The following is a 16,295-nucleotide window of genomic DNA, read 5'->3' on the forward strand; positions in this document are numbered from 1 at the left end:
TTTTAAACAAACTAATTAATTTTAAACAACTTGAGTGAAGCGAATTGACTATGTATTTCAAAACTAGTACAGTGGTACCTCGGGTTACATACGTTTCAGGTTACATACGCTTCAGGTTACAGACCCAGAAATAGTGCTTCAGGTTAAGAACTTTGCTTCAGGATAAGAACAGAAATCGGGCTCCAGTGGCGCGGCAGCAGCAGGAGGCCCCATTAGCTAAAGTGGTGCTTCAGGTTAATAACAGTTTCAGGTTAAGAACGGACCTCCAGAACGAATTAAGTACTTAACCTGAGGTACCACTGTATTCTGAGAATATAATTCTGATGTGCACTCACTAGTCTGCCAGCACTTCTGACAATTGCCACGATGGCAAGGTTCCTCGCATCTATGGATGCCACAATTGAGTTTCCGTCCACAAATCAAAGAGCACTTGTGTTCTTTGTCCTGCAAAAGAAAAAATGTGGTGGGTGGGTTGTAAGTTATGTCGTTTTATGTGTGATGTGAAAAATGAAACTTGCGCCCCCTCTTTCCTTCAAATTAATAATTTATGCTTAATACTTGGTTTTTCTTCTAAATGATTTGGACTGATAAAGAAGAGTGTGACACGTTAAAGCATTTAGGATCCACAATGGGGTGATGGGAAGTCGTTATAGAAATTATCTATAAGGAAATAAACTAAGAATATGGGGATATGTATTTTTCTTTTTCTGAATGAACATTAATTTTAAAAACCCACAAAGTTTCACATCAACCTGTTCCTTGCTTCAGCCTCTAAAGAAGAGTAATCAAAATGGCTTCAAGCAGATTTTTTTTAAAGATCAAAACCAGGATGATTGCTTATGGCTATTATTAGCCAGCCTTCTAAATGTTAATTAAGAGTTCAAACAACTAATAAAAGAAAAAACAATTTCTTTTTCTGCTGGAAAAAAATATTTCATTATATTTATGAACTCACCACACAGCAAATCTCATTACACTTGTGTCGTCCACATGACAGCTTCTTGTTGCATCTCTTGTCACACAAGAACACAACTTCAACTACAAATGAGAAAATACCATTTACATGATTGCTATTCATTGAAAATTACTGCACCTACCCTTAGGCTCCATGTTGCATTAACTGTGATAAGACATTAGCCCTTGCAAGACCCATATAAAGATCGCAGGCAAAACTTATTAGTATCCTGCCTTTCAGGACCCTTCCAAGGCAGCTTACAGGAAACATTAAGCTACAATTTTAAGAATTGTATCAACATATAAAAAGTAAATGGAAAGGCAAATACCGTAACTCACAAAACAAAATTGCTTTTGCATTTAGCAGAAGACCTATTTAGAAGTTACTAAACATTTCAACCATGAGGCCTAAAACTTAATTTGGCTTATCTGGCTTCAGTGAATGACAAGTATGGAACACCAAAGCCATGTGGGAGTTAATGATTACTTGTGTAAGAAGCAGTATATCAATTGCAGGCAAACCTTGAGGAATATTTGCATATTTAATATATACACACAGACAGGTTCTGTTATCTGCCTGCTTGTTATGCGAAAATTCACTTATCTTCCGAGTTTGACATGGTTGTAATCCAAAACGGTTGTAATCCAAAGTGGTTGCAAACCAAGGTACCACTGTATACATAGGTGGGCATATATGCAAGAATTTTGCTTATGTGCTTTCAATGACATTTCAGGAAATGCTTATGCTTTCTGAGGTGTCAAGGAGCCAGACAACAAGCAGCCATCATTAACGTTTCTTCATACACATGGGGCTCCCAGAATTGGCTGTAACAGGCAAAGGTCTGCAAGGCGTCTCCTTCTCTTTCAATAGTCAGTAACTGAAAGCCTCAGCCAAGTGTGCCGAACTAACTTTGTGAGTTGCAACCACTGTGTTTACATGGCACACGTAGTGCTATTTCACAAGGGTGCCAGCATATAACAGCCATGAATGTGTTTGTTACCTTGATTTTTGAGTGAGGCACAGGGAACTTCCTAAAGAAAAGGAAATTGATTGGATTATAGCCACATTATTTCTACCATCAGACTGACATTAAAGAAAAACACATTGCAACAGCTAATATTGCATCTTAACCATTGCAAAAATTCTCAGTGCCACATGTTCTCACTGCACCTAGATTTTCAGCATATGAAAACTGAAAAGTCTGGCTGTGATGGATGAATCCAGTGAACTGTGTTAAGGCTGAATTATTCCAGAAGCACACAAAAGCAGTCACCTTACAACCAACAGGAGGGGACAACAATTCAGGGTCGTAGCATGTATTTCACAATCAACAAGCAGAATTTCAAATATGTAAAAGTGTCTAGAGGCAGCCTCCTGAAGGACTGAAAATATCAGTCTCATGGGTTAGTTTATAAAAAAATTAAAAAAGAGATCTACTCTGTGTGGCTGCATTAGCGACTGCAAAACTCCCCTTTGAAATCAACACTGCCATAAAGTACATTTGCTGCACTATACAGGCGACAAGTTTATTGGAAGCTGATTTGAAATCGAAAACCACAGTAGTGGGAATCAGAGGTTGGATGAGTACTGGGAATCAGAGGTTGGTACACCTCTGATATACAGTGGTACCTCGAGTTAAGTACTTAATTTGTTCCGGAGGTCCATTCTTAACACGAAACTTTTCTTAACCTGAAGCATCACTTTAGCTAATGGGGCCTCCTGCTGCTGCTGCGCCGCTGGAGCACGATTTCTGTTCTCATCCTGAAGCAAAGTTCTTAACCCGAGGTACTATTTCTGGGTTAGCGGAGTCTGTAACCTGAAGCGTCTGTAACCTGAAGCGTATGTAACCCGAAGCGTATGTAACCCGAGGTACCACTGTATAGAGAGCCCTGCTACTAGTCCAGCATCCTGTTTTCTACAGAGGACAACAAAGTGCCTATGAGAAGCTCACAAACAGGACAGGAATGCAACAACACTCTCCCTACTTGTGCTCCCAGCAGCTGGTGTTCAGAGGCCTGGCCCCTTTGATCCTGGAGGTAGCATATAGCCATTATGACCAGAGTCACTGATAGCCTTATCCTCCACAAATCTGAATGATCCACTTTTAAAATTGTCTTAAACTGGTGGCATCATCGTCTCCTATGGAAGCAAATTCAATTGTTTAGCTAGGCAGTGTGAGAAACACTTCCTTTTGTCCATCCATAATCTCTCACTGGAGAGTATGATCTAGTGCTCACTGGAAGGACAGATCCTGAAGCTGAGGCTCCAATACTTGGGCCACCTCATGAGAAGAGAAGACTCCCTGGAAAAGACCCTGATGTTGGGAAAGACTGAGGGCACAAGGAGAAGGGGACGGCAGAGGATGAGATGGTTGGACAGTATTCTCGAAGCTACGAATATGAGTTTGACCAAGCTGTGGGAGGCAGTGGAAGACAGGAGTGCCTGGTGTGCTCTGGTCCATGGAGTCATGAAGAGTCGGACACGACTAACGGTGGCAGAGCTTCATGCTCTGACACCGGGGGCGCAGAGAAGGGGGCAGGGCTGGTGCGCATTCTGGGGGGCGGGGCGCACCGCCTACAGGGGCGGGGCGATCCCCGCGCCCCCCTCTTCCTCCGACAGTGACGACTAAATGACTAAACAACAACAATCTCTTACTGGTCAGCTTTATTGGATGACACTGGGTTCCAATGTTACAAGAGAAGGGGAAAAAAGTTCTCTCTCTCCTCTTTCTCCACATCAAGTATCAAGATATTAAATACTGAAAAGCTTATGGCATTAGGGTGCTGATCCTTAAAAATCACCCAATTTTAGGGTAAGCTGCAGGAATCGAGAGATCTGGAATTCATTGGTTCAAGCCCAATTCACCTCATCAATACTACACTTGGGGATTCTTACACCATCACATTTCCAAAACAAAAGGGGAAGGAAGCTAAATAGCCCATGGGTAAGCATTATAGCACATATATTTTAAAAATATTTGAATACTTTGGTTAAAATGCTATGTAACACTGCCAAAAATAAATGGACCTTCAATAATTGCGGCACAAATATCTTTATATAGGAAAAAACACATCACATGGGACAGAAACGGAAACACAGTTTTGCAAGCTCAGATTAGAAGATAACCATGCAAACATAAAAAGCAGATATCATATGCTTTAGTCTTTCAAGTGTCACAAGACTGTTTTACTTTCAATATTCATTCTTTATTATTTTCAGGAATTACCTTTGTTTTTAAGGCACATCTGCAGGAAATCTTTGATGTGCGAGAACATGGTCCACATTCTCCTTCATGGCAGAGGTTTTCGCATGTATGAACAGCATCTATGCATAATTAAGAGAATATGGTCAAGTGAAACTTTAATACACTGGGTCGTATTTAACTAACATGTCCTGTCAGCAAATGGGATTCCCCTTCCTCACCCTAGGTAAAGGTAAAGGTACCCCTGCCCGTACGGGCCAGTCTTGACAGACTCTGGGGTTGTGGGCCCATCTCACTCAAGAGGCCGGGGGCCAGCGCTGTCCGGAGACACTTCCGGGTCACGTGGCCAGCGTGACATCGCTGCTCTGGCGAGCCAGAGCCGCACACGGAAACGCCGTTTACCTTCCCGCTAGTAAGCGGTCCCTATTTATCTACTTGCACCCGGGAGTGCTTTCGAACTGCTAGGTTGGCAGGCGCTGGGACCAAACAACGGGAGCGCACCCCGCCGCGGGGATTCGAACCGCCGACCTTTCGATCGGCAAGCCCTAGGCGCTGAGGCTTTTACCCACAGCGCCACCCGCGTCCCTAACCTTCCTCACCCTACACCCTTACCAAATCTGCTCCAGAGGGTTGGGCAAATCCCTAGAACAGATTTAGAGGCCTGCTGGAGGAGGAGGGTGGGGGGGAAAGTATTGTGGCACAACCAGGTATTACTGCATTGATGGGGCATGGTAATGCTAATTTGGATACAACCCAGAGTAACTATGTATTCCCTGAGCAAAATAAGCAATCACAGATTCCATTCCTTACAGTAAACAATAACACTAGTTGTCCATGCTACCGCTTTTGCAACAAATTTTGAAACTTTTAACTTTATTGTGAATATATCATTCACTAGGTCCTGTGAGGTAGGTCAGACTGACAAATAACGGCTGACCCAAGCTCAGTCATGCAAGTATTTGAAAACAGGCGTTCCTAGCCCAAGTCTGGTGTTCTATTCATTACATCACACTAGGTCTATACATTACGAAGGTATGGTGCTCCATTCATTTGCTCTTGTGCGGGATTCACCAGCTTGGAAAAACTACCTTTCTTACAGCATTTAGATCCATTTTATCCTGGTGGCTGGAGGTGAGAGGCTGCGCAAAAGTACAACCATTTGGTAAAACACAGAGCAGCTTACAACCTCTTTTCCATCTTCCTCCCCGAAGAAAAGTTTCTTTTCTATATAGGCTTTTTCTATCAACTTGAACTGCCACCATAGAAATGCACTTTTATTTCATCTTTTTTTTTTTTAATCGTTCTGGAAGTGGCAATAAAATTCAACACAAATGAAGGTTACAGACACAAGCAAGCAACATTCTAATTACCAAAGCTACTACAAGGCAGAGGTTTTCCACATGTTCTTCCGCACGATGGGATGGGATCTGTGCAGAGTTTACGTTCTGTGCACCCCAGCTCTAATAATTTATTAAGGGGCGTTTGCCCACAAGGGCAACAGTGCACTATTTGTGGCAGCCGTGGACAAGGCTGGCAAGACTGGGGATGGCATACTTGTGCACAGTTGTGCATTCCACAGGATAGTTTTCTGAAATTAAAGAAATACAATTTATCCCACGTAAGGCTACGTTAATCCACAAACGATGACAAAACTGAGCTCAGGTTCTAAGCAGAACTTACTTGCCACAAGTTCTCAGACAAGAGAAATGGTCCTCACTTGTCCCACACAACACTTCTCGAGAGGTGCTCCCACAGTAACACACTGTACAGAAAAAGGCATTTGGGGAGAAAGAGAAACAGAAAGGGTTATCATAAAGTGAAAGGACAACACATGAGCCAAAATAAAGATTAGCCAGATCAATTGGATTGACCCACCCCACAAAAGGAGTAAATCCTACACCAATCCAGAGTGCAGTCCCTAAGACGGTTGGATGGCTCCTTGTACGCCTCCTTCTCGCAACTCCTGCAGCCAAGCTGGTGCCAAACGTACTGTTCTGCTTTCCTTTGGAGCACATCAGCAAGGCTGGGGGGGGGGGTCTTGTCGTCTGGCAGCCCAGGACTTCCATACACACTTGCCCAGGCTTGTGCCCTGGGGAGGTCACTTCAGTGCTGTTAATGCAGCAAAAGCAACGTGGGGGGCAGCAGTTACGAGTTACCAGTTTCTGCAGCCACACCAGAAATCGGCACAATTAAAACGCCATCCCCAATTGGAACCGTAAGAAATTGCACAGTGTATGATTGGATTGTTTCATCCTTCTCATGTAAGAGTGTGATTTTAAGTTACTAAGTTGAACCACTAGGAGTGTGTACAAATACTGTAGCCTTAAAAGAAGAAGAAAAATAGCAACCTTATGAACTGCATGCAGCTGTTTAGTGACTGGACATTTAACTTCAGAGGGGAAAAACATGTTTTGAGTCATTTTAGTGACCAGCTGCTCTTTTTAGTCTTCATCACTAACTTAAACTAAAGGGGAATGGGAGAGGGAGAGCACTATTCTTCTGATAATACTCCCAATTCCCTAGCTATGTTCTGTTTTCCTGATGGAACAATGGTGTCTCCAGCCCTGTTGCTGCGACATCATTTTGTTACTGTACTTCAGTAGCTCTTCTATTTCTTCATGTCAATCCATGAAAAGGTTCAGGAAAGCCTAGCATAATTCTGAAGCATGTTGGTCCTACATAATCAACAACTCCTGGAAGTTTTAGTACTATTTTATTAGAAATTTAATTTTACACACACACACACACACACACACACACACACACACACACACACACACCACTCACCTTGTTTTACAGTCAATTCACACGGCTGGCATTTTCCTGAATGGCATATCTGGGCACAGCTATGTGTACCACAATTCAAAACATTCCCACATATATTAGTACACTGAATTGCAGTAGAATGCCCACAGCGAACTGAATGGCTGTAGAAGAAAACTCAGTCAGTCATCAGTTGCAGCTGGCAAGATTAGAATACTGTGTTTATAGTTTAGGCTATCACCCACATTCCCTCTGAATGTGACTACATATATTTAGTAAAGGAGCTGTTAATATTAACAGGCAAGTCCCTTTAGGCTTTAATATATGCTCCATTGAGGGTTTTGCTAAATTAAAGGGAGAATAATTCCATAATAGTGAAAACCACAGAGATCTTTATTTAAACATGAAAAATGCTTCCAGCACCCGCAGTACCAGCGTGTCTTAAAGCATATACTTTTGCACCATTTGAAAATGCAAAACTATTCTTTGCAATTATACAGTTGTAGCAGCACACAGCAGGTTACACCAAAATGTAACTTTAAAGTGGCAGCTATTTTGTCTCAAATAAAATGCCCATGCACCCTTTCTCAAATGCAAATTTGATACAATTAGTCTGAGTTCTGTGTGTCTAAAGAAGCGTTCATCTGCTCACACAATTGGGCATATGCTATCTAAGAGAAAATACTTTGGGGGGGGGACCATTTCCATTTGGTTCTATTTGTCATCTGTGAAGTAGTTCAAATGGCTTTTATGCAAACAAAAGGAGATAATGTAGCATTTCTGTTAATTCATTTGTACCTATAACAAAGGGAGTCAGCTCAATCTGAGAAGGTATTTTGCAAACCTGACACAAAAGAATTAGAAATTCGTATGTACATGAAATCCATACAAATCATGGTGGTTGCAGTGGACAATAAGAAAACCTCTTAGAATGGTAAAACAGACGAGTTATCTAGCTTAGAAGTTATTTATTTAACTCCAAATGGGGAATATGTTGCCCTCCAGATGTCATTGAACTCCAATGCCCATCAGTCCCAGCCAACACTGGCCAGAGATCTGGGGTCAAAGTAGCTTTGAGTTCCTCTCCAAGCCCCTAACACATTCTCATTTAGCCCAAGTTTGGCTTAGCATGATGTGTAAACAAGGCTGAAATGGAACCTATGTTTTAGCTTACTCTTCTAAGCCTGCCCCTCAGAGGGTGCTATAGGAATATACCAATGAGATTTCAACTTGCCATCTTGCAAGTAGAAAAATTGGAGTGTTTTGCCCAGTACATATGTTAAAATTTAAGCCATGTTTTCCAAGCCAACTTCAAACCATTTTTTTCATATGCCAATTTGCAGCTAATTCGCAATTACTCACATACTGGCTGCACTGGAGGAATCAGCTATGGTTTACTGTGATGAGAAAGCAACACTGGCAATCACATTGAAAGCGTCTTCTTGCTCATGAGCAAAATGTCTCCTCAACAGACTTTACCACTAGCTCAAGAGGCAGGGTAGGCATCCCTGTCTCTCAGTGATTGGGGCTGCGATTCCCATCAGTCCAAGGCAGGTCTGCTAGCTGGAACATTCTGAAATAGCTATACACCTGGCCCTGACCTCATTTTGCAGTATTTGGTTTCTGTGTACCTGGGGAGATAGTGGCACTGCAGAGATCTCAAAGGTCAGATCATTTTGGCAGGGCTGCGTCCTCCAGCCAGGAGAGCCCTAAATAAAGTACTGGTGGTTCTCTCATCCCCACCCCAAACACCCTGCTTCTGATGCTGCAGGGGGAAATTGACCTGGCACTGTTTTAGTTCAGCTTTTTCTTCTTTAAGGCTGCTCTCAGTATCCATGCCGATTTATAATTCAAGTACCATTGTGCATGCCCTTTTCCATATAACCAAACAAAAGTCTATCCAGATAAGACTATTTTCAAAGTGAAGGGAAATTAAGACTAAAAAGGAAATTGGGGGGGGGGGGTGAGGGTTTAATGCAATTTCAACAGGACAATCTAATCTACAACTCTGAATTGTAATCATACACAAAATGATTATATAGCATACTATGATACACACAGAAGCAACACAAAACTGAAAACCTGAGCTTAGTGGGCCTTACTATATTTAACTTTCACTATTTTTCTTAGTTTTAATTCGTGGGACAACCTGAGAAAAAAACACCTTAAGAACAATAGCACCAAATATTGGCAACTTCATTTTTACATTAGCAGCAGCAATGAACAAAGAAAACTCGAGGGCCAGCCCATAAATCACGTTCCATTTATTTCAGATGTATCAAAATTATCTATGAATTGTCTGGAAATTCTTACTTGACAGGAATCTCACACAGCAGGGGCACGATTAGTCACAATAGGAAGAGTTATTTGTGGTGTACATCATAAAGACAGCAGGCAATTGCTAGGCAATCACAGCAGAGAGGGTGGCATCTATTTCTGATGCATTTTGCTGTACAGCCTGTGAGAGCTTGTCACTGTACATAGAGAGATCACGTACAGAAAGATTTGCTTATTGCAATATCCCATTGAAGCTTCCTATAATATTAGTATCTATGTCATGCTTTCCTTCTCAAGTAATTTTGTTTTTCTTCCCTAACAGCACCCTTCCATATTTTCAAATTTTGGTAAAAAGAATGATTGCCATTAAAAACACTGGCCACCAGCCAGAGGAGGGCACTGCAGTAGACGATCCAACTACACAGGCATCTACACATGGAAGAAGCATGTATACTAGGAGATACATGCCATTAAAACGGTAGCCAGCCAATTTCCTAATTATATGGACCATTTAAAAATATTATTTTAAATAAATACTGTATTATTTTAAATTTTTCAGATTCTTCGGAGACATTACAAAAAAAAATTACTAAATTATTCTTCTGTGACAGGCCGCAAATAAATCTTAAGCTTTTTGCAATAAAGTCTAAGTATGATCTCACCTTGTGCGTCCACATTCACATTTTTTGGTCATAAAAGCAGGACATGATGGGCAAGGTCCTGGATGGCAGAGTCTGAAAAATGGAAGTATTCAACAGAATTTAAGTTTTGTAACATTTTCATTTCAATCTGATTCACAAAAGTCAGCAGTTATCCTTGCACGCTGAAGTTAAGGCATCATCAGAACTTTACTACACGGAACGTAATTTAATAATTGCAGTGCTGGACACAATACTACCATGCCTAACACAACACAGAAGCCTAGTTAAGATATAATGATGAGGAACAAGTCCCCAGCTGTCTTTAGAATATCAGGAGCAGTTATTTATTTTAGAGCACAATCATTTGATATTCTAGTTAATGTCAATTTTCATTTAACACTCACCCATGGTGAAAGTTAACAGGGAAAGGGGAAAAGGATTTCACACCCTAAAAGGAAGCGGCTGGATGGGAAGGAAATATATGACCCTACATGCAACTAAGTGAACCCCACCATCAACGTTTGCACCATCCCAGCAAGCCCTGCTTACGATCTCAGCAGAACCACTGCTGTGTCCAAAATGCTGCCGTTCACACTGGCTAGGCAGGCAAACGGGGAGGCCAGTGAAGTTGTTCTTTTTCACTGCACAAGCTCCAGGCTGGTATAGCCAAGAGGCCCAGGTTGGGCCCATTAGCAGTAGCTGGACCAGCTTAGCACCCGGTGGATTCTTGGCCAGTCAAGCTCTGTGTTCTCCTCATCCGCTGACCCTGCAGCTCCATTTTGGGGAGTTGATACTAGCTACCACTAGTGGGGATACCACCAGTGATAGCTTCTGCCCATCATTTTGGCCAGTGCAGCAAAGACCTTCACAGTGGCAGCTGGAACAGTCAGCTGCATCCTAGCTTTCTTCAGTGCAATGGATCAAGGGTTAGGACTGTTCTAGCCACCACATGCTTTTGCAGAACAAAAGCAAAAAGCCCTGCTTATCTTTCAAGAGTTAAGGCATATAATCTAATGCGCTGGGAATATTGAAAAAATACTTACATATTACATAAATGTGGACAATCTTGAGCTGATCTTTTCTTTCTACAGAGTTCTCCACAGCTATGTGGAATTTCATTTCGATTCCATTCAGGATTTTTTACCCTACCTATAGGGGGGAAAAAACAATACAGAGAATGTTTGTTTTTAAAATCAATCAAAGACGGAACTATATTAAAGCTTTAAAAGATTTCCTTTTTTGTGATTCCTCTTTTACATTTTACAACAGGTTTTTAAACTTACCGTATTTTTCGCTCTATAACACGCACCTGACCATAACACGCACATCGTTTTTAGAGGAGGAAAACAAGGAAAAAAATTCTGAATGAAACAGTGGATGTATCATTTTTGTGCTTCATGCTGTGGCCACAGACATGTGATCTGATGGTGAATTTGGGGTAGCTCAATGCAAAGATCCTGAGGATCCATGTGGATCCATGCTTTTTAACCACATTTTTGCACCATTGCAGCCCCAGGCAACAGTGGGTGTGTGATTTTGGGGGGGCAGGCTGCTATGTGATCTGATGGTGAATTTGGGGTGGCCCAATGCAAAGATCCTGAGGATCCATGTGGATCCATGCTTTTTAACCACGTTTTTGCACCATTGCAGCCCCAGGCAACAGTGGGTGTGTGATTTTTGGGGGGCAGGCTGCTATGTGATCTGATGGTGAATTTGGGGTGGCCCAATGCAAAGATCCTGAGGATCCATGTGGATCCATGCTTTTTAACCACATTTTTGCACCATTGCAGCCCCAGGCAACAGTGGGTGTGTGATTTTGGGGGGGTAGGCTGCTATGTGATCTGATGGTGAATTTGGGGTGGCCCAATGCAAAGATCCTGAGGATCCATGTGGATCCATGCTTTGTAACTACATTTTAAGTGGGGAGTGAAGGAAAAACACAGAAGGGACAAGAGAGCGGTGTGCAGAGAAGCAGCTGGCTAAGAAAGCAGGAGAGGGATTTAACGGGAGGTAGGAAAAAAAGGCAAAAGTTTCCACAAACCGAAGCCAGCTTTCTCTCTCCTCCTGCATGTTTTCTGGCTGCCTGCGAGGAGCACGGAGAGGAATTAGAAGGAAAGACCTCTGCTTTCCCCTCTGCTTGCCTGGAGGGGAGGGGATTTGCCTGCTCTTTGTTCCGTTTGAGCAAACACAGCAACGAAACAGAGGAGGGTGGGCAGTAAGACCCTGAGGCAGAATGCAGGAAAGCAACCACTTCCTCTTTTCAGGTTTCCCTTCTCCGACACAACGCGCTTTGATTTTTGCTGATTTTTGTTCCTGCGCTCCCCTAATCGGCTCCAGGGACCCCCCCCCCCCACATTCGCTCCATAACACGCACAGACATTTCCCCTTCCTTTTTAGGAGAAAAAATCTGCGTGTAATAGAGAGAAAAATACAGTACATGAGGACAATATGACGAAATTCTTCCAGCACACATCACCCTTCTCTTCTGTCTCTAATCCATTCTTTGTCTATGTATATATGTGTGTTTGTGCATAATACGTATTACATCCATTCAAGAAGTATGCACAGAACTTCATTTCATGTACCTACAAATACAATTAAGGTTTCCATGCTCCTTGCAAGTTTAGCCCTACAACTTCATCCCCTCACCTCTCTCCTCACTACAGGCTCATTCAACACACCTGCCAGCTATTAAAAGAACTGGAAACAATCATCTACCACCATATAATCATTCACATCCTATTATAATTTTAAACATATGTGATTCAGTCTATGCTTTAAAAGATGGAGCTGAATGTTTCCATAGTGACAGCAAACTGTTCAGCAGCAGACAAGATGGCAGCATCCATACCACAAGGTGCAAACGGTATTTCTTAAAGATCTTTATGAAGACAAGCAAATGAAATGTGTGCTTGAGTCAGTATGTATGGGGGGTGTATATTTATGTATGTATATATTTAAAATGTTCAAATATATACTGTATATTAAATTTATATGCTACTCTTCAGTACTGCTTTTCTCAAGGCATGTAATACGTTGGGCAAATCCCCTAGTGTAAATTCCATCCTTTTTAGTTTATTAGGTGAAAACAGTAAACAAACAAACAAACAAACAACCCTAACATTAAAAATATTAGTTAACTTAAGGAAGTGCCCTTCTCTTTTGTGCAACTACCTGCCTTCTGAAAAGCCTCTTCAGAGAAGAGGGGCTTCTGAATAACATGGGATGGGAAGTAAGTGGAGTATAGATTATGTTTACTGTTGAAAAACAAAATGAAAACAATAGCCATATTGAGTTACAAATGCACTGGAAGGTTCGTTATGCCAAGCTGGAAAAATGCAATCAAAACGATCTTATATCAAAATGATGAAACTTTCAAAAACATTCAATATTCCTGACTCTGAAAGACACTTACCACAGAAACAGGTGTAAATATTAGGAACTTGGGATGAAACATTTTGACAAGCAGGGCACCGCCAGCCACTATTACCATCTGCAAAAAAAATGAGGGAGGTTTTATAATTCTCAATCAATTTCAGGATGTATTTGATCACCTGAAGTAATAAAATATAGGAAAAACAATTTCTTGGAAAAAAGTACCATACATTACTTCAATAAACTTGTTTTACATAAAGTTAACTGAGGCAGTCACACAAGATTATGTACAACTATCTAAAAGCAGTTAAGCACAGGGGGTCTTATCAATACATTTAGCAAGTTGGAGGAAATACTGACCTTCAGTCTGTGCTGCCGGTGATCTTGCCCACTTCTTAATGCAGCTCAAGTGGAACACATGATAGCAATTCTGACAGCTCCACACTGGGGCCACCACACGGATCACATCACAACATACCATACATTCATATTTTTCTGAGGTAAGCTGCTCTATCAGAGACCCTAAGGAAGATATTTTAGGACATATACAAACATTATTCCAACAACAAATAAGTCCTGCGGCATACTAAACAAATGTACAGCGGCATAACAATGCTTTTGCCTTCAGTTACCAATTTGTGAATGGTATTTCAGGACATATTCCTTTATTTTTTAGTCTTATCTTGCATAACCATCTCCCCACACTACTCAAGGCCCATACCTGTATTTAACATCAAACACCTTCACTAGCCACTCCAGCCATTTGATGAACAAAGGTATCCAACAGCTCCTCTGCCGTCTTCTCCCTCGCAACACTCAGTGTCATCCCACTACCAATCCCCGTGCTCTGAGCCTTCTTCCCTTGGTGGTTCCCCAGCTGGTTCCTCCCCCCATTCCTCTGCGTCCAACCAGTCCATGACAGTTGCTGACAGGTCTCCAAGGAATAAATTTTACACGCTACAGGCAAAGAGCAGCAAAATGAACAAATATTTTGTGGTGGTAGAGTTCAGATATACACGCTGACTGTAGATGCTCCTCTCCAACCCTGATCACCGAGTTACTGTATTTTTCGCTCCATAGGGCGCACCGGACCATAGGGCACACCTAGTTTTTAGGGGGGGGGGATCAAAAAAAAAAACTTCTTCCCCCCCTAGCCCCAAAGAGCAGCGTACAGGCTGCACAACCTCTCCCTTACGGAGGGGTTGCGCGGGGCTATGGCACAAGCCAAGGCAGCGAGCAGGATGGATCCCGCTCACTGTTTTGGCTTCCTTTTTAGCCCCACGCAACCTCTCCCTGCTGGGAGGGGTTGCGCAGGGCTAAAGAAGCCATAGCCCCGTGCAGCCTCTCCCTGCCGGAGGGGCTGTGCGCGGCTATCCCTGAAGCCTGGAGAGCGAGAGGGGTCGGTGCGCACCAACGCCTCTCGCTCTCCAGGCTTCAGCGAAAGCAATGCGAAGCCTCTGGAGCGCAGAGGGAGCGCTCCCTCTGCGCTTCGGAGGCTTAGTGTTGCTATCGCTGAAGCCAAGGAGCCTGCATTCACTCCATAGGACGCACACACATTTCCCCTCAATTTTTGGAGGGGAAAAAGTATGTCATATAGAGTGCAAAATACGGTACATTACGAGAAGCAAAAAGTGCCATATTCCCAATAGGCAAGGTGATGCTCCCTCAAGCACTGAATATCTTTTCATCTAAATATCAACACTATCTCATCAGTGCAGCAGGTGTCCTGATTCTCTGTAGGAACGACTTTGCAAATGCAGAGTGGCTGTAATTGCCATGGAACAGCAGGCAATTCCAAAACACCAGTCTGCTCAGCAGCACTACAAAGATGAGAGACTTTGCACAGCAAGCGCTGCTGACATTACAGTACTACTGGCACACCTTTCCAAGCAACATGATGTTGAACTTCAGGACATTATTTGTTTGTTACAAACAGAGCATGTCATTTATAACCTTAGTGGTTAAACGTGTTCTATCTTTAAGGAACACTTCACACACTGACTCAACTTCAGTGGTACCTCGGGTTACATATGCTTCAGGTTACATATGCTTCAGGTTACAGATTCCGCTAACCCAGAAATAGTACCTCGGGTTAAGAACTTTGCTTCAGGATGAGAACAGAAATCGTGCTCTGGCGGCGTGGCGGCGGCAGGAGGCTCCATTAGCTAAAGTGGTGCTTCAGGTTAAGCACAGTTTCAGGTTAAGAACGGACCTCCGGAACGAATTAAGTACTTAAACCAAGGTACCACTGTACTGCTGCAGATAATCTGAGGCAAATTCTAGTGCATCCATGTTAAGCCTCACCACTTTCCCACATGTGCACCAAAACACCCTGGTGGTTTGATAGTGCACAAATAATTGTTATGATGAGCAAGCTACGTTTCAGAAAAGCTTCTTACAGCACAATCCTAACCATGTCTACTTAGAGGTAAGCCCTACTGAATGCAATGGCGCTTACTGCCAGGTGCATGGGGCTAGGACTGCGAAATCAGCCATTGTTGGTCTTTCTCCTCTGAGGAACTCCTGAGGTGGTTCCAGGGAAACTTCCATAGCATTCCTCAAAATCACCAATATTCCATTTGGAGATCAATTAGGATCACTATTCAGATATCACACCCTATTCTAAACCCAGGAAATTAAAAGCTTGCCTGGTGCAATTATATACCACACAATTAATCAAGTTCACAACTGAAAACCGAGGAAGATATACAATCAACTGCAAATAAATAACAAGTACTGTAAGCAATTGACTCAGCAGCTGCACCAGCACACAATTAAGTGTAAAATCAACATAAAACATATGAAGCAGCGTAAGATCAAAACAAACTCTAACGTTATCCAACCAAGGGGAAACAGTTTAGGGATAAGGATGTTTTTGCTCTCCAGATTTTTCTAGACTACCAACTCCCATTTTACCGATGGCCATAATGGCTGGGGCTAATAGGAATTGGAATCCAACATCTGGAGATCCACAAGTTTCCTATCTTTGAAAAGTTCAAGCAACAACAAAAAGTTTCAGAGGCCAGAAACAATGAAGGCCTTCACCTGCTGCTGAAAAGTTCCAATTGTAGACACTATATCC

The 16,295-nt window shown here is 42.5% G+C and overlaps 1 protein-coding gene across 3 annotated transcripts in view; it reads right to left on the reverse strand.

The window, feature by feature from the left end:
* Positions 1 to 16,295, reverse strand: part of NFX1 (nuclear transcription factor, X-box binding 1) — a 35,541-nt gene that overhangs the window by 16,217 nt on the left and 3,029 nt on the right. For 2 of the 3 annotated variants that reach the window (XM_028737975.2, XM_077933376.1), the window contains exons 3-13: positions 13,574 to 13,735; positions 13,254 to 13,331; positions 10,882 to 10,987; positions 9,860 to 9,931; positions 6,945 to 7,084; positions 5,838 to 5,919; positions 5,528 to 5,745; positions 4,182 to 4,279; positions 1,956 to 1,986; positions 956 to 1,038; positions 336 to 444 (exon numbers count right to left, since the gene is read on the reverse strand). In XM_028737975.2, the coding sequence (XP_028593808.2) occupies positions 336 to 444; positions 956 to 1,038; positions 1,956 to 1,986; positions 4,182 to 4,279; positions 5,528 to 5,745; positions 5,838 to 5,919; positions 6,945 to 7,084; positions 9,860 to 9,931; positions 10,882 to 10,987; positions 13,254 to 13,331; positions 13,574 to 13,735 (1,179 nt within the window). The remainder of the gene's footprint in view (positions 1 to 335; positions 445 to 955; positions 1,039 to 1,955; positions 1,987 to 4,181; positions 4,280 to 5,527; positions 5,746 to 5,837; positions 5,920 to 6,944; positions 7,085 to 9,859; positions 9,932 to 10,881; positions 10,988 to 13,253; positions 13,332 to 13,573; positions 13,736 to 16,295) is intronic. The other variant, XM_077933375.1, reaches the window with a different exon arrangement.

Source organism: Podarcis muralis, chromosome 8, assembly GCF_964188315.1.
Source record: "Podarcis muralis chromosome 8, rPodMur119.hap1.1, whole genome shotgun sequence".
In the NCBI taxonomy this organism is placed as follows: domain Eukaryota; kingdom Metazoa; phylum Chordata; class Lepidosauria; order Squamata; family Lacertidae; genus Podarcis; species Podarcis muralis.